We start from the raw sequence: 25,710 nt of genomic DNA on the forward strand, positions 1-25,710 counted from the left end.
AAAATACCTGAATGGATTTAAAGATGAGGTAATTAGCACTGATAACTGGAGAAAAAGTGTAGGTGAGAAGAATTAATTGAAAATCTTAGATAACGTCAATTTCAGAGTAGAATGTTTAAGGAATTGTTTAGAATCAATGTAATAACTAAATTTTGATTTCCAGATAATTTCAGTATTGTATTTTGTACTTAAGTTTTCAATTTATTTCCATTTTCTTTTGTTGTATTTATTACTCTGAAAACTAATTATTATACATAATTTGGCATGATAAAGATGGCAGTCAAATTTTTTATATAACTTCTGCCAACCTGATTACGTGTCCAACAATTTTCAGCCAGTTTTGTTCATGTAATTTGCTTAATTAGCCAGTATTTATTGAATATCCCTGTGTGCTCACCAGTATTGGGCACTGTTTGTTTTTAGTCATTCAAATTGGAAGTACCTGGTTATTGTAGTATTTCATAAGTATTTCATAAGCATTCCAGGCGGGGGGGGGGCAGAAAGTAATAGACTCTCTTTCCTGTATGGTCAGAATTTTTACAAATATGAATCAGGTTCTATCACCTAAAAGATAAAGCATCCAGTTTTTTTGTGTGTGTTTTTTTTTTGTTTTTTTGTGTGAGTATTTTTTTTATTAATTAAAAAAAAATTAACTAACACAACATTTAGAAATCATTCCATTATACATATGCAATCAGTAATTCTTAATATCATCACATATATGTGTGATCATCATTTCTTAGTACATTTGCATCGATTTAGGAAAAGAACTAGCAAAACAACAGAAAAAGATATAGAATGATAATATAGAGAAAAAAATAAAAATAATAATAAAAATAAAAAATATATAAAAAAGGAAAAAAACAAAAAACACAAACAAACAAAAAAACTATAGCTCAGATGCAACTTCATAAGCATCCAGTTTTGAACTTCATAGTTCATTTCTTCTAATTTCATAGAATTGAATGTATAATTTCTTAATACATTTCACCTGTGTATTCTACTGATGATTGAACTTCACCTAGTCCTTTAGTGTGCAGATCATTAATGATGTAAGAAAAATTTAATCATAATATACAATTTCCAGCCCTGTTATTTTTATTTTCTATATTTCAGTATATAAGTATATTCTTTGTGGTCACTTATTGCTATTTTTCAAAATTAGATTGCAAGTTTTGCATTACCTTACATTCTATTAGCATATGCTTTTTAATCAATTTTGTTCCATTTAGAGAAAAGTCAGCATAGGTGTCTTTTTCTTAATTTATTATAATTCTTAAATAATCAGTCTTTGGAAAAATAAAGAGAAAAAAGGCATAGCTTTAGATACACTAAAGGTAAAAAAAAGATGAAAATTTTTTCACATATTTAGTTTTCAGTGTCAAAAATTACCCCCTTTCTTCTCAGCATTTAGGAAGGATAAATTTGACTTTAGAATAAATTTTCTATGACTTCTGTAAATCCCACAGTATAATTTTTAAGATACTGTCTCCTGCCACAGCACCAAAATCAGGAAATAGTTTTGTCTCCTATGAATTAAGGACATCTCAATTCTTCCCACAGGATTTATGATAGCCAGATTACGGATATTTCAGAAAATTGGTATAAACATATGCGTAAACAAACAAAACAGTGCTTAGTGGTTCGTAAAGTAAATACCTCATTTGGATAGGAATATTGATTTGAAAGCTATAGTCCATATTCCTAAGTAACTACTATCCATAGCCACTAGGTAGCAAAAATGATTTAACATGTCATGCAAATAAAATGCAAAATATACATTTGCATTTTAGCACTATAGGAAGTAAAAAGGTAAAAAGTAGGGTTGCATACCAAACAATACAATACAATAGTACTGGAATTTGTAATTGCTCAAATGGTCATCTTTACCCCAGAAGGTCTTTATTTCTTTATGCCGCTTCGAACAATTGTCAAGCGTCCTTTGCTTTCAATTTGAAGAACTCCTTTTAACATCGGTTATAGGGTGGGTGCAGTGGTGATGAACTTCCTCAGCTTTTGTTTATCTGGGAATGTCTTAATCTCACTTTTTTCTAAAGAAAATCTCACCAGATATAAAAATCTTGATTGGTAATTGTTTTTTTCAGCTCTTTAAGTATTTCAAACCAAACTATTCTTGCCTCCATAGTTTCTGATGAGAAATGGCGCTCAATCTAATTGGAATTCCTTGTATAGAACAGGTTGCTTTTTTTTCTTGCCTCTTTCAGAATTCTCCTTGTCCCTTACATTTGACAGTTTGCTCAGCTTTTGATGGAATGTAATTTTCTTCAAGATCTTCCTGTTTGGGGTTCTCTGGGCTTCTTGGAAGTGCACATTCATGTGTTTAGCTGCATTTGAGAAGTTCTCTATCATTATTTCTTTGACTATTCCTTCTGCCTCTTTCTTTTCATTCCAGGATTCCTATAATGTGTATGTTGGTTTACCTTGGCTGTTTTCACTTTTTATAATTCTCTTTCTTTCTGCTTTTCAGCCTGAATCATTTCAATTGCCTTGTCTTTGAATTCACTAGTTCTTGCTTCTGCCCATCCCAATCTGCTTTTGAAACCCTCTGGGAGTGTTTCATTTCAGTTGTTGTGGCCTTCAACTCCAGTAGTTCTCTTTGGCTCTTTTTTAGAATTCCGGTCTCTTTATTGTGATTTTCATATTTTTCATTCATTGTTTTCCTAATATCCTTTAAGAATATTATTTTCTTTCATCTCCTTGTATATACTGATGATTATTTTTCTGAAGTCTTTGTCCAGTATGTCCACAGTCCCGTCTTCTTTGTTGGTGTTTTCTGGATTTATCATCTTTGTTTGGATGGGCCATCGTTTCCTGTTTCTTTATTTCTCTTGTGATTTTATGTTAAACACTGTACATTTTAATATGTTAAGATGTTAACTCTGGGATTTATTCCCTGATATGTTGGTTTCTTGAGTTTGTAACCAGTTGGTGATATAGTAGATTTTCTTGAATGTCAGGCACTAACAACAAGCAAACCTGAGCAAAAAACACCTCTCACTATCTTTGCCTTGGCTGGTGTGTTCTCCATCAGAGTTAAACCCTCTATCAAGAAGGTCAGCCCAAGGCAAGTGCAAAGTTCAGGGTTCGCCCTGTTTTTTCTGGCCCTGCATCGTCCTGGGCTTATACTTACTAGTGGCCTTAGGGGTTCTCCTGTTTCAAGAGATTAAACGTTCCCTCCTCTTCCCAGGAGACAGACACTCTTTGCCCCAGGCTCTCTGCCTCAGTTTTTCTTATACTCCTTTCCTTGTCTCAAGCTGCTTTTTGGTCTGGAGGGCAAATTAGGGCAAGTAAGATGGAGAAGACTTGCCCAAGTCAGTCTTTCCCAACCGGGATAAGGCCAGGGACCCAGACAAAGAGTGCTGACTGGCCCCGAACTGCCCTGCGGAGGGGATGAGGGGAGGGCCAGGAAGGGCACCTGGAGCTTCTCACAAAGCTGCGATTTCTTGACTCCTCCTCTACCCAGCCATTGCATCCCTTCAGCTGTCCTTCACAGCTCTGAGGAAGCATGCTGTCTTTAAGTCTCCTCCACTGCCTTTGTCCAGGGTGGTTTGGAACAGTGGCTCCCCTCAGAGCCAAGCCACCAGCAATCCAAAGTCACTAATCAAAAGCAGTGTTTGGGGACCATCCCGTACCTCCCCCAGATCTTGGCAAAGTATATTTTTATGACCTTCTTTGGCAGTAGCAAGCTACACCAGGGGCCAGACCCCACTGCTGCCTGCCACAAGGGTATGCGATGGGTGCCAGTAACCACTGTGCAAAGAGAGCAATTTACTGGTATTCACCATAATTTACCAGCTTCTTCTTCCTGCTCTTCCCTGGATGCTGTACAATGTTCTACTAGACTCTGGGGTTTCAAAATAGTTGATTCAGACAGTTCTTCTTTACTTAATTGTTCGCTAGAGGGACTGATACCTTGAATGAACTTCCTGCTCCATTGTCTTCTCCCAACATCTGTCTTGCTTCTCACTTGAAAGCTATGTTTATATCTAATCTAAATCATACTTTCTATGTTTTTTTTTTCTTATTTCTCCAATCTGATTTGGAAATAAAAGAGCAGTTTATTAGATTGTCCTTAACTTTACTTTAAGAAGAAATCATGTTTTTTTTCAACCTTTTCCTCACTGGTCATATTCCAAAGTATGTAGATATATATATTCTACTCATGCCACTAAAATTGGCAACTGTACCACCCTTAGGGTCTGATGGAAGTATTAAGTAATGAACTGTGGTAGGTTGTCCAGCCCCTGAAAGTCCTCTGAGACTGGCATGATCTTGGTGAATTGATGCAGATTCATACGCTCAGCTTGAGTTTGTCAGGGCCTGGCAGTGATTGGGTTCAGGGAAACAGATTCTCATCAAAAACACCTAGGTATAGCATCTGGGATGGTAAACAATAAAGCTGTCAAGTGACCCAGACATACTTTTCTGACTAGTACATTCTTCCAGTGAACTAGTGTATATGGGATGCTATATTTTAATCCAAAGATAGCTTGTTGAGTTACAAAAATAATAATAACAGTAGTGAGGTCTGTGCCAGCCACAGATTAACTCATCGGTCATCACGACACATCTATGATCTTGATGCTGTCATTATCACCTTTTTTACCAAAGAAGAAATTGAGGCACATTAAGTACCTTGTCCAGTGATGTAGCTCATAAGAAATAGAGCTGTAATCTGAACGCATGTAATTTGCCCCAAGAGCTCACAATCTACACTCACCTGCCTCTTTAATATGAACAGGAGTCAGCTGGTCATGTGGTTCACGTCTTTGCTAACAGACTATGATCTCCTGATGCAGCCATTTCCACAGATCAGACTCGTGTTTGTCTCATGATGAGCTAGCCTTCCTGGCTGGGAGCTATGTTGTTTATTTCAAGTGACTCTGTTCACAGTGATCCTGTAAATGTGGAATTTGTGTTTAACTGTCAAAGGGCAGTCTTAATTAGTTTATTTCCAGATTTCTGTGTTGGGTGTCTACATCGCTTTTTATCATCCCAAGTACTTTGTACACTATGTATCTTGTGTTTTATTATCCCTGTTTGTATTTATGTAGTCTGGCATGCTTGAATTTTAATACCACAGCATTGGGGATTTTTGCACATTCATCTTCTGAGACCTTGTGACTCTATCAGTGTTTTCTTAAAGTTAGAGGTAATTTTATATTTTTTCTAGATTGAATCCCAGAAATACTCTATGTATTCTTCCATATGATTTACTATGATTTTCTTCTCTTATTTCAGAGTGGACAGGATTACATCTGAAAATGCATCAACTAAAGAAATCAATAACATTCCCAACCATAGAATGCTGATTAAACCAGAACTCCAAAACAACCAGAAAAATAAAGAAATGAGCAAAATTGAAGAAAAAAAAGCATTAGAAGCAGAAAAGTATGGATTTCAGAAGGATGGCCCGGACAGACCTTTAACAAAAATTAATAGTGTGAAACTGAATCCTCTGCCATCTGAATATGAGAGCAGTTCAACATGCCCAGCCCAGACTGGATACTACAGACCAGGGAATGTGAATAGTTCTGAGAGTAAAACAGTCAATGTTAGCCTAGCAGATCTGAGAGGTGGAGGTCACCCAAACACCGGGCCCTTACACACAGAGGCTGATCGAGTCATACAAAGAACCAATTCAATGCAGCAGTTGGAACAATGGATTAAAATCCAGAAGGGGAGGGGTCATGAAGAAGAAACCAGAGGGTAAGTGTTTTGTCCTTATGCTTTAAGAACCTAGGTTTCTTTCAAGCCGTGCTGGTGGAGATTGGTTTCTGAGCTACCGATTTGTTTAAATTGTGTTTTAGATATTACACCTTCAGTACTTTATTTCTTGTTCATGGTGATGAAATATAAATAATGTCTATTTCCCCATTTCTCTGTCACCAAACTTAGCTGATGGCAAGAGATTATACTCCCTGGCCCAGGACAAGGGGAAGCTAAGGCTGGGTAGATGCAAGAGGGAACAAGAGCAGTCCCTGCACTTCCCTCCCATCTTGTTCCCCGGCTACTCTCGTCTTCTCCTAGAATTCTGGTCTATGGTTAGCCAGTGAAAATTTGTCTCTACCCTCCCAGCCACCCTATAGTAGAGGTTTCCACTGCTTACTGTTATGCAGAGATCTCTTGAGTCAGCTATTATGGAAACCATTAAAGCTTATTGTTCACTAATTCTCAATCTCATTCCTTGACTTTCTTAAAATCAGAATGCATATGCCTAAGTATTAAATTTAATCACTTGAACATTCATTCATTCATGTATACATTGGTCTTCAATATGTTTATTGTACACTACTTATTGCTAATTGTAGGGCCAAAAGAAAATGAAATAATGAACACATATTGTCCAGATTCTTATAAAGCTTCTTGTGTGGCTGAGGAAACAATGAAATAAGCAAATGCAGTTTAGCATGACATATACAATGAAGGAAGAACAGAGTGCTATAAGAACAGATTGCAGGGACAGCCAGCATAATCTGTGGGCTTGGGAAAACCTTTGTGGAAGAAAGGAAATACAAACCGAGCTAAAGGATGGAATGGGTCTCTTGGTTTAGAGATGCAGAGTTCCAGCGTTGGTAGCGAGAGGTACTTGAAAAATTCCATTACGACTTGAGTGTAACTGTTGTAGATGGTGGACTAGGGATGATGGAGGAAACAAGGATGGAGAAATCTAGACTTGATTTATTCAGGTTGGTGTTTCAGAAAGAACATTCTGGCCACAAAGTCTGGAGAATGAATTGGGGAAAGTTCAGAAGTTACTGCAGTAATTGAAATGAGGACAGTTTTCATAATTTAATTAACAAGACTAGGTGATTGCTTGGATATGCTTGATTGCAAACTAATTTCACTCAAGATTCATTTGAGCCATTGGAAGGGGTGAAGAGTAAAACGCTGCTTTTTGGTCTGGACAACCAAGATTGTCTGGTGCTTTCACCACGCAGAGAGAAGTTGGGAAGAGAGAAGGTGGTGAATGGCTGCACAGGTTGATTTTGTGGCCCCTGGGTGTCTGGCGCTTGAATTTGGTTTGGGGGAGCATCACCAGCATATTAAAAGTAATTAAAGCTAAGCACAAGGATAGACTAATTCAGTATAAATGCATTCAGCAGGGAGACTAAATAAAATTAAAAAATCTAAGGCAAAACCTGTGTCAGACGATTTGGAGTCAAGTTTGCATACCACAGTATTTTATTCAGGGCACCGAGAGTTTTGCTGTGGCAAGCTGATCACTTTCAAAAGCTGAAGCAACATTGCTAGTGTTGGCAAGCAGTTTCTATAGACATAAAGATGAAAGTTACTTTGATGCCACAGGATTTAGCCATCTTATAAGAGTGGGTTTAGGGCAAGTGGGCTTTATTTTGTGTTGGGCCAGATGCAATTAACTAGAGGCTTGATTGGCTGTCTGGTCAGCCGCTGCTGGAGGGGATTAAGTAGGGCATGGGATCAGGCAATTTGACTTGTGTGTCGGTCCCAGAAAAAAAGCAGAGGCTCTTTTTTAGTATACTTCACCACCAGAAAGAACATCTACAGTTAAAGAATGAAGCAGGGAAGAGGGCTGCAAAGGGGACCAAAAACAAAGGGCAGAGGAATAGGAGGAAAAGCAGGTGTCAGTGGATGGAGAAAAGGATTCTGTCAGGCATGAATTTGGTGATGCAAAAAATTTTAAGTACATTTGTGTACGTTAAAACTAACTGCAGTGTCGTTGTAACTCTTTATCAGTCGGTAGTAGAAAACTGAAAAACCATGACGTTAAGAATGTTTTGGTTAAATTATTAACTTATTTCAATAGTGAAATTTCTGAGGTGTGGTAATGTTCTTCCAGTTTCACTCCATTGTTGATGGCTGATGGTCACAGTTGTTAGCTGCCACCTCTACTCTCTTCTTTCAGAAGCACGGCTCAAGGCACAGGCTGACTGGGCCTCATCCTTAATTCTCTCTCTCTCAGGGCTGCAAAAACAGCCTCCTGCTCTGTGTTATTCACCTCCGTTTTCCTCTTTTCCAGCCTCAGTGCTCACTTTTCTGATTTTCCTCAGAAAGATTTGTGAGAACTATTAGTTTTTTCAAAAATTAATTTTGATTAGATAGGAAAGAAGCCAGAAGTAGTTGTGGGGGAAAAAAAGTGAAAGGATGTTTGGAAGTACTTATTAAAGCAACCACATTCGGGGAGTTAACTAAAAATTTACATCAAAGTGTTTGCTGAATCTCTACCAAACAAATTAAATCTGACTCCAAAGTGGAATCAGTTTTTAAATTGTTAAGCTTAAGTGTTAGTTTCTAAGCAGGAGTCATTGGATGGATAAAATTAGCATACGTAAAGACTTTCTGTGACTTTTTCCTTTTGGTGCAGACCAGCAGCTTCTCAGGGCTGGTTTTAATGTCATTTCGTACTGACATTCATTCCTTCCTAATTTTCTCCAGATTCTTCCATCTTTGGACGGACTCACTGTAATGCCAGCTTTCATAAATGCTCTTAGTTCTCATGTAATGGCTAGAGTCCACTTTGGATCATTGAAATATAACATCTACATTGTTAAATAACCTTGATAAAAAAATTGGTTGTGGTATCTCAATATAGTGGACCTAAGTATAATTTTAATTCATGGTATAATTCATTGAAAGATCTTTCTGAAAGGTTCTCTTTTATTATTAAAGTTCTAATAGAAAGGAAAAAGATTTAATAGTTAGTCAAATAGTGGATCTCTGCATCTGAGAACAAAGCTTTAAAGTTTCTTTGTGAGTGGGGCACTGCCGAGATGCATGGTGCCTTAAGCCATTGTTCTGTGTGGCAAAATCACCGGGACAGGGTTTTCATGGTGTTTGACAGGCAGCTGCTGGTGAATAGGGCACTAAACCTGATGAAGGAGCTTACAGTGTTCATTTCTTAAGCTTTCACTTAAAAGTAAATCACACTTTGCTTAATTTGAATCTCTTTGGAGAAACCACTGAAGGAAATTGTAGTTTTTGAATAACAAGTCTCAAAGTGCTAGAGAATATACGGGATAAAAATAAATTTACTTGGTAATGAATTTTCTATTAAAATTGATTTTCTATTAAAATTCCCCAAAAGTCATTCCAAAGATGGCAGAAGAGCCTTTGAAACGTTGTAGTCATTAATTAACCAAGCTTAGTAGAAAAGCAGCCTGCTGTTAATGAATATATGGTGGGTTGGCAGTTCAAGATCAATATACATCTCTATATCAGGGACCTTCTCACATTGTGCATGCTTTCTCTATCATATTATGAATGCTTCAGTGGCAAAGACTGACAGAGGTGTATAGTCTGAACTAGAATTTAAACATTAATTTGTAGGGCAGTTTTTAGTACGTTTTAAGTTGATAATGTAGCCCTTAATATGCATATAAATGTGCTTTCCTTTTTAAATATTTTCAAATGGGATATAAAGTTAATATTACTTATATTTTCAGTATGTGTCTACGGTATAATTCAGTGCCTGATTCAGAGCCTTCATTTTTAATTCCTTCAATCAATCTCTCTGTAATATTTCCTGAGTTTATGAATGACCAAATAAACCAAGATCTGTCAGGGTAAGTTGCTCTAGTGCTAGGGCAAAAATCTCTCCGATGGAATCAACTCTGGACTTCTTCCAGTCTCTGGCTTTCATTTTAACAGAGAAGCTGAAACGGAAAGGGAGACCGAGCAGAAAAAAAAAAATTGGAAGTACACATAGTGGGAAAGCAGCAAGAGGGTGAGCTGTTTCTTCTGGTTGTATCTGAGTAGTAGGTCCTTTTCTCAGCCACCCCATCCTCAGAGTCATCAGGTGATTACCCTACGTGCTGATGCTACGTGGTTCTTATGTAGAGGCGTTTTGTTCACTTCTGAACAAGCCTACATGGAGTAGAGACGTTGAAAACCTGAAGAACAACCAGGATGCTGAAGGAGATTTAATTGAGGAGGAGTGATTGAAGGAATTAAAAATGTTTTACAAATACAAAATAAGACAGGAAATTTTATAACTATAAGATACCTTAGTGATCAGATTGTCCTGTAGGTGAGAAAACTGAAGCCCAAAAGGTTTCAGTTGACCAGTCGACTAGATTTTGGTTGCAATGTAATGAATTTATTCAGATTAAAGGACTATCTTAGCCCTCTAAGATTATGCCCTTCCTAATTTTTTTGGTATCTTTTAATTTTTAGTTAAATGATTGTGATAGGAAAGGTAAAGTTTTTTTTGTTTGTTTTTTGGTTTTTGAGCATCCCTCCTCTTGGCAAAAAGTAAATCGTAACACTGTTCTAAAAATTGTTTTTTTAAAAAAGTAAAATCCAAAAAGAATCCTAAAGTGCATAGGAATGATTTTACTTTTTCACTGAACCCAAAAGTAGTATGGGCATCAATGACATAATGTAAAGCACTGCTTTAGAAAGTGGAAGGCCTGCATTCCAGTTCTAGCTGGCCCCTAACTCTTTCTGTTAGGACTCAGTCTTGACAAATCTTGTCAGTCTTGTCCCTCCCCCCGCCCCCCGCCACCTCCCCCTCAACCTTCTGAGTCCGAGAAGATGTAAATAACTCATCTAAGGTCTAAGTATGTAATAGGAAAGTGAGAATCAAAACTTGACTCTTGTGATTTTTGGTCAGCTGTCTTTTCCATTTTATTCTTTTTCCACTGCATTGTAATATGTTTCACAGTCTTATCCCCTTTGCGGGTATATATTTAACACGAGACATTCTCTAGTGTGTGTAAATGTGACATTATTTTATGGCCCTGTTAGGTACCAATTGTGCAGACATTTTATTATCAGCATGCTTCATAGCCCAGGAGGCACCCAGTTCATCACACTCAATCACAAGGAAGTCTTTCCTATAATACATTAGTATTTACGCACTGTTAATGACAAGTTTTGCATCCAGAGAGAGCTATAACATCAGCTAAGGATTGCCAGGTTATAAAGAGTGTGGTTAAGTAACTAACATATCAAGTCTTTTCCCCTTCATTGTTCATGTATTTACCAACATGTATTATATTTTAACACCTAGTGGGAGGCACTAAAATATTATGTAGTTTTTCCACTTTGTGGTCAAAATAAAGTAATTGGAAGAGAGCTTTTACCCAAACATTGAAAGCAGGAGTCAAGAAACTGAGAGAACTTGGGTTCCTGGTTTCCCAACGCTCCTACATGTTTGGTTCATTGAATTAAATTGTCTTTGATGATAGGATATAAATTTATGCCAATAAGATGGTATAGCACAAAAGGAATACTTGTAATTTAACCTTGGTATTTTTAATCTAGATTTTGTTGTGGTGGTTGTTATAAAAAGGTTATATTTGCATTTAAAATTTGAATTGTAACTGTAACTATTTCTGAAGATATGGAAACACAAATATAAAATTTATATAAAATTCATAATTGACTTTTCAAATCTTATCCATATAACATAAATGACTTAACATGAGCTTAATATAAGGATAATTTTGATTAACTCAAAAGACTGAATTTATGTTTGTCAGTCTGTTTAAAAAAACAAACTTGTATACTTAAATTATTCATTTTTCTTTCATTTTAGGAAACTGAAATAATCAGTGCTTAATAATAGCCCATTATGTGGCCATATCAAAAGAGAAAATTGTATTTAGAATACTTGATGTACCTGAATAATTTTTGGATAGACTTTAGAAGCCAAAAAAAAATTGATACTGCTCATGAAGTCAAATGCTAATTTCTTTGCTAGAAACATTGAAAATATGTGAATTTGCCATTTTATATCTCAATTATTGTTGTATTTAAGTGTTTTGTCCTTTAATAATCAAATTTTGAGCATTTATTTTTCAAGTTAGGAAAAGTTATCAAGGAAACTTTTTTCCTTCAAACCATAAATGTACTTCCTTCTCTAAGTAGCCATGCTTTCTGAAGGAGATGGTACAACAGAGTAGTCAGCATATACCTGTAATTGTTTCTTTCCAGTTTTCATGCCCCATAGACACAACTCAAAAAAGACAGTGTTCCATCCATATACAGAAATCTTATTTGACTGTTCTGATGAGATGTGTGAAATTGAATTTATATATGTATAAAATAAATAAAATGTAGACAGACTTCAGCTTAGATCCTGAACATTCTTATTTCTGAAATGAAGTGTAATATTCTTCCTTCTTTAAGCCAAACTATTCATTGTGTGGTATCAGTAGTCTTTAATGATATAAGATGCTCTTTACTTTGATGTATTAAGTCCATCAAATTGAATTTCATAAGAATTATTAAAATGTTATTTCATTATTTATGCCTTTTTGATCTTTAATATAAATTTTACTTGTCAGAAGAAATGTAATTTAATTTAGAATCTGAAAAATAGCTCTTCCTTCATTTTTACATCTCAGTTATTTATTTTATTTTAGAGTCATTTCTTATCAAACTTTACCAAGAAATATGCCAAGTCACAGAGCCCAGATGGTGGCCCGCTATCCTGAAGGTTATAGAACCCTCCCTAGAAACAACAAGACCAGGCCTGAAAGTATCTGCAGCATGACCCCTTCCAGTCACGACAAGACAGTCGGACCCGGAGCAGAAGACAAACGGAGATCGATGAGAGATGACACAATGTGGCAGCTCTATGAGTGGCAGCAGCGTCAGTTCTATAATAAGCAGAGCACTCTTCCTCGACATGGTACTTTGAGTAGTCCTAAAACCATGGTTAATATTTCAGACCAGACAATGCACTCTATTCCAGCATCTCCTTCCCACGGTTCAATAGCTGCTTACCAGGGCTACTCCCCTCACCGGGCGTACAGATCAGAAGTGTCTTCACCCATCCAGAGAGGAGACGTGACAATAGACCGCAGACACAGGGCTCATCACCCTAAGGTAACAACAGCTGCTAATTCTGGGTTAGCTCATTACTTTATAGATGCTAGCTTTTATTTCTAGTATATTGTTCTTTCTTTTAAATGTGAGAGATAAGTGAATGGGGAGACAGCAGACAAGACAGCTCATTTTTTACTTTGAAAAGTAAGGGAAAATAGTCTACAGTATCAAAAATCTCATGTATAAAACCTGATCTCACAGTCCTTCATCTCTCAAAAAAAACAGAAGCAGTTATTTTAAGATGGTGCTTTATACATTCTTCTCTGCTTAATAGTGTATCTCATTAACTTTCCATGTAGGGTAAGACCAGTGCATTTTATTGGCTCTTCACACACTTGCAAATGTGTGCCTCCCTTCTGGTATACCTGCAGTGTTGCTTAAGCTCATCCTCTTCTCTGCTAGGATAATATGTTAACTACATCTTCTAACCAACTGTGAATAAATGCCATATTGATATTTTTTCCTTAGGAACCCAATTTAATATTAGAGTAGTAATAGTTAATGATATACATACTTTCCTTAAAATTAAGATGCAGGTACAGATGATGTTTTAATTTGCACCTTAAATTGGCATAAGCATTGCTTTAGTTAGTTGAAGTGAATTACAGAGTGCTTTGTTTCCATTAGTTTTTTATAATACCAAAAGCAGTTGTTTTAATCAGCCAGCCAGTATGTAGTCAGTTTCCTAATACCTATCCTAAAGTAAGAGAGAATTTTTATGTGATTTTTTTACTACTAAAGAATTTCTGGCATTAACCCATTTTAAAATGCTCCTTTTCTTCTTAGTCTTGTGAAAACTGAAACCTTTGGTTACATTATTGTCTAAAGTATCTGCTTGACATTCCCTGAGTAATCATTTTGTTGGAAATTAAGAAATCAATCTGAAATTTATTTTGTTTTAGTGCGCCTCACCATAAAAGGCTCCTCTTCAGTTGTAACAAAGCTTAATATTTAGTCACTTTGTATATCCAAAAACTTAATCAGAAAAAATTTAATAAATTTAGTAACGATATTCAAGAAAAATCTGATCATGCGCAGTTTTTATAATGAATAGATTAGAAGTGGCTAAATTACAGTTATGAATATTTTTCACATTATTAGCTAGATTTAACATCTGTTTCAAGAACAACCATGAGATGAATTTGTACTCTTTATCCAGTGTGCAGCCAACTAAATGTCTACTTCCAAATAAAAACTCTCCAACATCACCAAATTTGTTATTCTGTCATAATCCTTGACCTAGACTGGTGGTTCTCAAAATGTGGTCCAAGGCAAGCTCAAAATTGTTTTCAGAATAACAATGAGGCAACATTTGTCTTTTTCACTGTGTTAATATTTATACTAATGGTGAAAAATAGTAGTGGGTAGAACTACTGGCCCCTTACTCTAAATTATAGCAGTTGCCCCAGACTGTACTAGTGGTCGTTGTACATTTCGCTGCCACACACTTGCAATAAAATTTAATTAAATTAAGTAGTATATGGTAACATGAAATAGGAATATAAAAATATAAAATAAAATAGCACTTTCACTTAAGATTGCCCTTATAAAATAGTAAAAGTTAATTCAGTTGAACCTTGACTTTTGATTACATATCATTTTAGTATTCTGTATGATCAAATGGGAAATATATATTAAGTATTTCTATTGTATACCAAAATTACTAATGGTTGTTCTCATGGAAAAGTAAAAGCACTGGTGTCATTTAAGTTGCAAGGTGAGCTAGCTCTTTTTTTCATGGAACAAACACCATTTTTCTCCGGAGAATGAATAACAGAAATTATGATTATTCAAACTTCGGTATTTGACATTTTAAGGAAAACAATTGACAGTATTTGTTACCGATGACAACATTCAGGCTTTCGAAGCTAAAATGAGAATTCTGTAATCTCGTATCTTCCACTGTGAGCTTGATAGCTTCCCAATGCTTAAAGATCAGAAGTGATCTTAACAAATGTTATTTATTATATTGTTTACTGAAAGTGTTAATATTTGGAAGATCTGCACTCAGTGAGCCAATTTTTTCAAATGACCAATGTTTGATGTCACAGAATTGTGGATGGGTAAAAAATTTGTTTAAAATGCAAATAGATCAATGTGTGTTAATGTAACAGAATATGAAAAGTTCATTGATATGGTTTCAGATACCACATTGCATTTCACTTTTATGCAGCTCTCACTCTTTAAAGTTCCGTACAGTATCAAAGATAAATACCCGCAATTATCTGGAAAGTTTTTAAAGTTCTTTACCCTTTTCCAACTACATATGTCAGTGAGGGTGGATTTTCATCACATACTTCCACTAAAAAAGCATATCATAACAAATTGAACGGAGAAACAGATATGAGAATCCAGCTTGTATTAAGACCCATTTGTAAAATGATAAAACAATACTACTCTTCTGACTCATTTTTCTTCTAAGGATGTGAAGGGATCCTAAGAACAAAAGAAGTTTAAAGACTACAGAAATAGACTATATAGAATCCCTCTGTTCGTTGGCATTGTTACTCCAACAAGAAAATTTGTATCTGTCTTCTCTCATAAGCACTAATAGCAATTTTTAAATGGTATTTCCTAATATAAATTTGTTTATGGCTTCTCAAGACTGACATTAAACCCCCTTCAAATAAAATACCTTTACTACAAAATTTATATGGTGCCTTTTATTTTCCTAGCATGTCTATGTGCCTGACAGAAGATCAATGCCAGCAGGCCTAAGTTTACAGTCTGTTAGTCCCCAGAGCCTCCAAGGCAAAACGGTAAGTGTATTATCCTATGTACTACATCGTGTTTGCTACAAACAAAAACACATAACTGACATAGCTTTAAGTTTGAATTTCCAAAGAGGTGCATCCCAAAGAAAAAACATTACTGCTTTTATGGAGGAGATGCCCTTCAGAGGAATTGGGAACCATGGAACCATTTCAGTGTCTTAGTAGATGACTTTTCACTTTCTGACTGCTTAAATGTAAGATTACATTTCGAAGGTTTGTTGTATAGCATGGGTGGATTCCTTCACTTCCTTGGATGTTAATTGTTAATTCATTTATCCTTCAAACAGATGTTGGAGTAATTCATTAACAGCACAAATCCAGAAAGCAACCATTTGTAGATGACCAGCAGACCTATTGATAAGTTTCTCCTGTGAATTTTTATACAGATCGTAGATTAACTACTTTAGAGTGAAAAGAAACTGATTTGCATATTTACACAGAGAAATAAAGACTATAAAAAACACTAGGTCAAAGCAAGTACTTACTATGTCATTTCATTGTCAGTGTTATGTTCAAACTGGGAAGGATTTATATTATCAGGACAACTCGTCTTCAAATTAAAGGAAAAAGATGACTTTTCATCACTTCAGTTTATTTTAAAAGCATTATTTTATCAGGAGAACTATATTATAACATCAGTAGATAGTCTAAATTTCAGTACAAATGTGATTTGAGCACCTTTATGGTTCATTATTTTAAATTTTCTTCCTGCAGTAATCAGATTAAATTAGTCATGTTTTTCGCAAACCTTTTATTTCGTCTTTTACGGGCTTAGATGTAATGAAGCATTTCCTGGCTTTAAACTACTTGCAATTTATTTGTTAGACATTCTGTGTATTTCTTGAATAAATTTAAGAATTTTTAGATATTAGATGTTAGATTATTGATATGGCAAAGAATCAAGCATTAATCTTAAGATAATGCTAAATATCGTTATGAAATTTTCTCTTCTGCCTTGCTCCCTCTAGTGGAGATTTAAAATAAAGTTAGCTTTTTTATCACCTATACTACTTTTTTTTTGGCCAAATTTTTTTATTTGCCTTCACATTTTAATTATCTAAAAAACTAATTGGTATGTTTCATCTTTTGAAAAGCTCTTTATCCTTTTAGTTCTATAGATAGTAAAGGAGAAGTTCAAGATTTCTTCCTTTGATATTTCTGTCAGTACCGCTCTGGGTCTTAGAATAGCTCAGTTACCCTCACCCTGCTTTTTCCCTGGCAAGAGGAGAGCTTGATCATGGCCACGAGAGATAGAATATCTCAGAATTATGAGATCACAATGTGGTTGGCATCAGAGCAAAGGCAGCTACTCTTTTTCTGTTTCTTCTTTCAGTCCCACACATAGTAACAGTTCTTCGACTGTTTAATAAAAAAAGTTTTTTCTCTCTCTATAGACAACCAGTTTTATTTAAAAACTCCAGCAGTAGCTGTGGTTTACTTCTGTTAGAATTTTCCTACCTGAATGCAGTAATTTTTAATGTGATTCCAAATAGTAGTTAAACATTATTTCTGTCTCTGAGAAGAATGGTATGGAAAATAAAGCATAACAGCAAATGAACAGGGAAGAAGAGAGCTAGTGTGGTGCCATGGTGTAAGCAAAACAAATCACTCTCAAGGATGTTTTTTGGCCTGGACATATAAGAGCACGCTGCAGCACTTCAATAAAGAAAGACTCCCTCTGGCCTGTGGGCAGTTTTTAATCATAACAAAGCTCAGAGGAACTCTGGGTAATATTTGATGTCCTACTTAACTACATTTCTAACAAAAAAAGATGTATCAGATTGGACTGTTAAGGAATTTTATCTACTGTTAAAAATTTCATTCCCCTTAGGGATCATAGTAACCAGTCAGGAACCAAAAGGTTTTATATAACTGGGAAGCAGTTAATAGGTCCCAGGTACTGAGTTTAATAATGTGAAAATATTATCCAAGTTTTCATGAATTTTAATTAGTTTTATTTACTTTCTGTTGTCTATAATGTTATTTTGGTCATGCAAGTACTTACTATTCTTTTGCTGGAAATGTCTTAGGTGTAATTTTGTAAACATTTAATTATAGTATCTTTTAATAGTTCTTATGTACAAGCCTCTATGCTGTTTTTTCTGCCATTGTGCTTTTTTATACTTAACATTTAAATATTTTCTCGTGAGTTCTGAGAAAATGCCTTAATATACTGTTGCTGCACTGTACCTTTGAAAGTAACACTGTTCCTTCTATTTCTCTAGATATCTATGATTTATGTAGGACCTATCATCATAGTGCCTAGGCACTGTGTTTGATGTCAACCATAAGAGGAAACTTGCCAAGAAATCTTGGTTTAATATCTGTCACTTAAGACAACAATTAATCTGTTTTCCACTGTTTGGATTCTTAAATTGTACTCCTTCAGCCAGAGGAGCTTACGCTGCTGCTAATAAAGCTGAGACGGCAGCAAGCTGAACTGAGTAGTATCCGGGAACATACGCTAGCACAGCTCATGCAGCTGAAACTTGAGGCCCACAGCCCAAAGGTCAGCTATGAAGAGATGTGTCTGTGTCATCTGCCATCATCACTTACTCTGAGCCACTCATTAATCACGTTGATCAGTGTCATTAAGTGTTGAACATGAGCCCATACCATCATTGCGTTGACAGCATTAGGACCTGCTATTGACCCTTTGAGAATTCAATTTATTTATTTATTTGTACATTAATGAAAGAAAATACAGAAGGGATAAATTTCTTCTTAGCCCTTCACCTACCAGCTTTTGGTCAGGAGAAAGGAAATACATACAGACTTGGAAAATAATGTTGTTATATACCTGCTACCATACTTTCCACGCCTGGTAAAACAGATAGTGAGAATTCCTATCATTTCCAGTAAAGAAGTAATTTGAAAGTTGATTGTAGTTTTAATAATATGCCTTTTAAATTTCAAAGATTTATTTTAAGATGTAAGTATACACATTTCTCAAAGGATTTAATAGCCTCTGTTTATATGAGAAAATGACCCATGGACATCTTAACTTCTTACACACCTTATTGAAAGAAATAATTCTATATGACAGAAAAGTAATCAACATGTAGCACTGCTGATGTCCAGTCTGCTAAAGCCATTTGAAGGATTTTTGTTTAAATACTCAGTTTATATGCTTGTCTACTTAATTTCTTATAAAGCTAAGTGTAATTTCAAAATTCAATGTATCATCTGTACCATTTTTTCAGGCAAGCATGTGTATGAAAGTTGTGATGTGCTGTGGTATAGTAGGTTTTAGTAAACTAGCTATTTTTCTTTCAAAACTGATCTTTTCATGAATTCTGCACCCTCTTTCTCTATCCCTTTATTTTCTTGATTGGTGCCTACTAGAATGAAATTCTTTCACATCATCTTCAAAGGAACACCATATATTTGGATCATCAGGTGGGATTTGTAGAATTTTCTTACTTATTATAACTAATAAAACTTCTTAAATGTAGTGTAGTTTTGGGGCTATTCAGATTTTTCAGTCACTTTGAGTTGAAAGCACAATTTTTACTTCCCTTATAAAATAAATAATATAGGATAACCTCAGAACTTTCACAAGTGGCAGAATAAGAAGTCTCCCAGTAGCAGGTGAATTCGGGAATGCCATGATAAACAGGGAGAAAAAGTCAGTTATGAAGGTCACAGAGGTTGACAAAAGAAGGTCTGGTACCTAAAATTGAGAGCCTGATTTTTCTAGGCTTTTTCCTCCTTATCCAAAGGAAAACTATTCTCTGAGGTTTATCTCAGTTTACTTTGACCTAATTAAAGGAATAGATACCAAGTCAGGCAGGAGCATAGATACAGTGTGGTGTGTATTCCATATGGGTAAAGTGTGTAGTGGAGATAATTTTTAATTGTGTGCCTTTATTCCCTGTTTGCTGTCCCCTTCCAATGTTTGGTGTTTGCCAAGATATGTAGAGTCACTTTTTTAGTGATCTACCGTTTTTAGCATTTCCTCAGTGGGAACAGCGAGTATGATGGCTTACAGTGGATGTTTAAAAGTTAAAGTAGCAGTTCATGAATAAACATGACTCTCCCATTTTTAGGAAATGCTTTGCTGTTTATTTTTATTTGATGAAAAATTTCAATATGTTTTTTTTAGACATAGAATTTTTTCCAATGAATGCATTTTTTTATAAATAAGCTAAAATTTATTCTAGCTTGTTTTAAAATGTCCAAACTTGAATATTTTATCAAAGAAGTTACTATGGAGAAATAAGACAAATGTTTACGTGTTTATTTTTGATGTTTGGAATAAAATAATGTACTGCTCTAAATTATTTAAAGAGGGGTTTTGCATTAGGATAACACTTTAAAAGATGTCAGAGCATTATTCTTATTTTTACTTTAAAAAGAAATATACTTTTGGTAATGTGAAATATATATTCTGCCTATTGGAGTGCTTTAGAAATCAACCTTGCATGTATCTGAATTCAGCTCTTCAGTTTAGAGACTGATGCTATTGAAATTTAACTACAGAGTACATTATTCACTTTGAAAGTAGTCTAAGATACCTTTGCTAATAAAATAGGAAAATAAGTCTTCTCTTAAAATTCCACATACTAGAAAGCCTCTAAGTCACTTTAGAAATCAGTCTCTTAAAAGCTCTTCAATCCTGTTTGGAGTGAAGAAAGTGTTTTTTAGATAGTGATGATGGTTGCAACAGCATCCTGAATGTACCACTGAATTGTACACTTAAAAATGGCTACAGTGGCAAATTTTATGTTCTATGTTTTTACCATAATAAAGAAAAATTTAGTTATTAGCCACTAAAAGAAACAAAACAGCTCTTCAAATGTAAACCTAAAGATAGTTCTGAAAAACAATGGAATGTTACAAAATAAAAAAATGATATAAATTTTTATCTAAAGTTATCTGGAAATAAACTTAGTGGTTTACTGCAGTTATTACTTACCCTGCTTAAATCTAAACTGGAAATGCAGAGACATAGAGTTGTAGAAAATCTTAGTAAAGGACAGGTAAATATATCTAAAATACTACCATTTGCTAAGTTGCTTCTCCTCGGCTCCCCTGCTGAGATCCGGCTCTCTTCCCTTCACGCTGTGCTAAGCATGCTCTTGCACCATGCTAGAGGCAGACAGCTTCTAAAAGTCTCAATTTTTTGTTTATCTTCTCTACTCTCTCGATATGTCAGCAAACATTTTATTTATAGTAAATCACCTTTTTTAAAAATATAAGATCCGAAAGCAAAGTTATGTTATTCCTATTTTTTAATTTTGTGACAATGGGAAAAAACTACAGTATTGAATTGTTCAAATTTTTTTATATTAAAATAAGACTCATTTCTGATGGCAAAAATTGGATCCTTTTCAGATAATATAGACAATATAGGAAAATATTATGAGTGCCTTACCCAGAAAATCAGATTTGCCTAAATGTGTCCTTAAGGTTTCCTAAAGAAAATCCTCTCTTTAAATGTCAGAATTCTTTATGGTTTCAAATAATTGCACTTGATCTAAGTGAAATGATTTACTTTTGAACTGTTCTATATTTTGAATTATGACTATTAAGTTATAGGGGAAAGATTTTTGATAATTTTGAATTTTAATGAAATCTTCATTCAGCTCTAACATTTCCAGCTTTTAATCTTGTTACTGCCAGTAATCAATTGTAGATACCCAGGTCTGTTGTTTTTATAGGTATTATTGGTTACTTGGGTTTATAAAGTGATTCATCAGCTTTCCACAAATTGGAAAGTGGATTCTAAAACCTAAAAGTCAGGTAAAAAGGCTCTGGTCGTATTTTAGACTGTTTATCATACCAAATGAACATGTGCTAATTGATTCTCACTTTCAATATTTAATCTGTTTGCCCTAATAAACCATCAGAATAACCTAAGGCCAGCAACAAAAAAATACAGTCTTCCTCATGCCTCTTGCCATATTAGTTTTCAAAAGAAGTTGTTTTAATTGGTTGACTTTCTATTTATCCCTATTACTATGCATGAAAAATAAAACCAAAGGGTATTCTCTGAGTTGCTTCAGAGGTAAATTCATTTGTGACACTAATGGAATGTTTATGACAAATAACAAATAAAAATGCCTTATCTGAAATTCTGAAGATTAACATGGTATACAAAAAATAATTAACATATTACACCAAAAATCTTAACTTCTGTGCTTATACTTTGAGCAATATAATTTATTTTCTAAATATCCGCTTAAGAGGACAGGTCATATATTGAAATATATTTTTTTAAATAACAGTAGCTGAACTATATGGTAGAATTTTCTTCTGTTTTTTGCCTGCTTCATTTTGAAGTACACTATTACAATTGGTTCATGCTTTTATTGCCTAGTGAGGCAAAATATTCAAAGTCAGTTTATTAACATCAGTCTGGGTGTATTGTCATTTTTTTAAATTTTTGTGTAATATAGTTGTAAAGTATAACCTGCAAATGTGCTGTAATCCTAGCTGTTTACTTATGTACCTCATCCAGGTTCTATTTAGAAAAATGCATGAGTAAAATATCAATGACTCATTTTCTAATCATTCAGCTTAGTTGTCACTGAATATTAGAGAAATTTTTGGTCACAGTTTAAGTGAAACTTGCCAATTTTATTCTAAAATACCTACCAAATGGATTAGTATTTATCAGGTTTTTCCATGTTTATCTCTCTGACTAAAAGAATATGGAAGGAAAAAGAAAAAAAGCCAAAAGTAAAATTTTGTCATGGCTCTGTGCTTGCCAGGAAATTGGAACTAAATGCAGTATTTTCAGCAATTACAATGATGTCTCCTCTCCTGAAGAGTGGACTGTCTAGAAATTCTAGAGAATGCCATCATAGCTAGTGTTTTAATTTCAAAGGAAAAGAGAAAATCTTTGTATTTTCTTTTCTTCTCAGAGACAGGCAGATTGAGTATGAATTTCAGAACTATATAGCTTGCCAAGCAAGCATTTATGATTAGGAGTCCCTAAAGATTCCATAGAGCCAAATGTAAGTCATTTATTTGAAACTTAAATAACAGGTTTCCATAGAAGCTTTTAGTAGCCAAGGAGCTGATGATATTCGGCAGTAAGATAATAGTAAGGGCATACTGGTTGTTTTTGGTTCCTGCACCCCAGTTATTAAATGTTTTTAATAACAGCCCTGTTGGTTAGAGTTCCATACCAAGTCCTAAAAAGCTGTATTTAACCCAGTAGTTTAACTGAAACCAGTAATGATGGCACCATATGCATAGTTAAATTTTAAGGAAACATCCCAGCCTCATCCGGTACAGCCCCAGCAGCAGCAGTGAAGCCGTGGGCAGTGAAAACTTTGGTTTTTGGTGGTGTTCCTGTCAGTACTTCACTGTCTAGCATGGAAGTACATCCAGGACTGGAAAAGCTGAAAGCCATAGATAACTATAATCTCAGAGACTTCGATTGGAACCTGAAGATGTGTGTTTATAATCAAAGGCTGTTCTGAAGATGATGTGCATCGCTCCATTAAGTACTCTATCTGGTCTATTAACTAAGCATCGTAATAAGCGTTTGGATGCAGCTTACTGTTCCCTGGATGGGAAAAGTCAGCTCTCTTTACTCTTCAGTGGGAATGGTGGTCGACATTTTTGGGAAGTGGCAGAGATAAAGTCTTTTGTGGACTATAACGCATATGCTGGTGTCTGGTCTCAGGATAAGTGGAAGGACAAATTTGAAGTTGAATGAATCTTTGTCAGAGATGTTCCCAATAACCAACTATGACATATTCGTTTAGAAAAGTGACAACAAATCAGTAAACAATTCAAGGGGCACTCAAGAGTTACCCCTAGAAAAAGCTAAGCAAGTGTTAAAATAATTGCCACTTTCAAGCATGCCCCTAAATCTTAGATCACTTTGCATTGATGAAAAGCATCAAGAAGTAGATGCCATGCATAGGAGGAGAAATAAAAACGAACAGTAACCATATGGAGATGTCCTTTTAGAATTACAACACTAATGATATAGACTCTGGAAATGTAAATACTTCAAGGAAGACATTATTAAAACTTTTTTACTGCTTAAGGTGACATCTTTAAACACTTTAACACAGAATTAACTCTTCTTGTAATGGTTTTCATCAGCGCATCGGCAGTTTTACTCTCACCAAACACACTTGAGAACTGTAATTCCATCAAGCACTTTCTGTCCTGAAGCTTTTACCAGTATCTGCTGTCTTTTGTGATTATGCATCCTAGCTAAGGGACAGAAGACTGAATGAATGCAAGGATTCATTAACTCTTTGCATTGGTCAAATGCTAACAGTTAACAATTAGAAGTGGTTCAATAATGTAAGTGTCACATTGCTTCATCTTTTTCTGTTGTAGTTTTTAAATTGTTGGGTTTTAGCTATTTGAGAGATTAAAATAAAAATAACCATGCCTTATTTAGTCCTGGAGTTCAAGTTTATATGAAAAATTACTATAGTAAACTTTTAATTTGGCAAAGCAACATTAGGTTCTTTTTAGTCAAATAAAACATAATCTGAAATTATACTAGAACATTTCCCTTGTCTTCAAACTGTTTTGGTATTGATATGCAGCTTGGTGGATTTCACCAATTAATATACATTCTCCTCCTTTCCTTCCCTCAATGAAATATATATTGAAAAATATGCATTTGTCTGAGGAGTTATTTTGTTTGCTTCTACTTAATGAGTCTCAAAATTTTGAGTAAATGTACCTCAGTCTAATCAGATTTTTATGACCTTTATAACTACATTTAAAACCCTTAATTCCTATTTCCAGCTGTTTGCAAGCCTGATTGCTATCGTGAAGTGAAAATTTATTACTCTAGGATTCACTAGCTAAATAAACATAGTTCTTGTTTAGCAAGCATATACTGTTCCTCAGCTTTCTTCTCCAGCTTTTGCAGTGTCCTGACATCCTTAAATACTTTGAAAATATGGTCTTGATCCGTGGTTTAAACCAGTATCTAAGTGAGCATGTTGATGTTTATTGATCAGAACTATGTAAGTGGGAATACAGTATATCTCTGGGGATTCCCCAGATCTTTTTAACATCTTATTTTTTCTCATTACATATCAACATTAATTTTGAATCTTGAAACATTTATTTTATATACTTAAATATATCAAACATCTGCATTAACTAATTTGATGGAATATTGTTATAAAGAAAATATCCTGCCCCTTATGTTGCTGTTTTAAAAGAAGCTATGTAGAAAGATGATATATTAAGGGTGAAAATAGGAATGCAGTCAGTTTGAATACTTTAATATTTGGCATTGCTCCATTTAAGTTTGCATTATGTTTAGAACTGTTTTCATTTACTATAGTCTTTGGTCACTTCAATTCATAAACTTAGTGACATATTTCTTTTTGGCTTTCATTCGTTTGTAGAATTTTTTTGTACAATGTTTTTTTAAAATGTACAAATTATGTATTAAGTGAAAAAATTACAGTATTTAGAATTGACTGTAACTACTTCACAATTTTTTCGTAGTCCTGGTGTAGTTATATCAGTGTTCACTGAAGGTAACATCAAAATATTAACAGTATATTACAAAATAAATATTTTCTTGGAAAAAAATTTAGGGTGAACGCATAGTTCAGTGGTTAGAATGCCCGCCTTTCATGCAGGAGTCCTGGGTCCAATTCCTGGACCATGCACCCAAAAAGAAAAAAAATTCTTTTTAAAGATAACATCTCTCTAGAGAATGCGTATGGTGTGCCACCTCAGAATGTCAGCAGCAGCCTCCCTTCAGCAAGTCTAGCATTGTAATAGCAACTTCTAGTTGTTGACTCCTGTAGCATGGATAGGGACTGGTTGGGATGAGCAAAGGAACAGAATTGGAGTTTCAGAAACCACACTAGAAGCTAAAGAAAGGAGCAAGGTAAAAGCCTCTCCATGGATGAAGAGGTGAAATGAAAACTAGGGCTTTTTTGATCAGTCCTGAAGGGAAGATTAATAGAAGTGGGAAGTTATAACATGTTTTGTCCCTCCATCCATTTTCCCCATCCTGACTCAGCTATTTGTTTCTTCCTCACTCCCCTTTTCTAACTTTCCCTATTAAAGATTGAAGAGTAGTGACAAGTGAGTTTAGATGTTGTTCCCTTTTCCTTTTTTCCTAAACATTCCTGCCAGCTTTTTCCATGTT

General features: G+C 34.8%; 1 protein-coding gene across 9 annotated transcripts in view; it reads left to right on the top strand.

Annotated features, from left to right (window-relative positions):
* Positions 1 to 25,710, top strand: part of PLEKHA5 (pleckstrin homology domain containing A5) — a 303,484-nt gene that overhangs the window by 215,057 nt on the left and 62,717 nt on the right. For 6 of the 9 annotated variants that reach the window (XR_013179581.1, XR_013179582.1, XM_077170229.1 and 3 more), the window contains 4 exons: positions 5,263 to 5,730; positions 12,369 to 12,834; positions 15,510 to 15,593; positions 18,954 to 19,007. Coding sequence is in view for 7 of the 9 variants with exons in the window: in XM_077170229.1 (XP_077026344.1) it covers positions 5,263 to 5,730; positions 12,369 to 12,834; positions 15,510 to 15,593; positions 18,954 to 19,007 (1,072 nt within the window). In the remaining 2 variants the exon portion in view is untranslated. Of the gene's footprint in view, positions 1 to 5,262; positions 5,731 to 12,368; positions 12,835 to 15,509; positions 15,594 to 17,997; positions 18,118 to 18,953; positions 19,008 to 25,710 lie in introns of all 9 variants that reach the window. The other 3 variants (XM_077170230.1, XM_077170232.1, XM_077170235.1) reach the window with 2 other exon arrangements.

The sequence above is a fragment of the Tamandua tetradactyla genome, chromosome 7, assembly GCF_023851605.1.
Source record: "Tamandua tetradactyla isolate mTamTet1 chromosome 7, mTamTet1.pri, whole genome shotgun sequence".
Taxonomy (NCBI): Eukaryota; Metazoa; Chordata; class Mammalia; order Pilosa; family Myrmecophagidae; genus Tamandua; species Tamandua tetradactyla.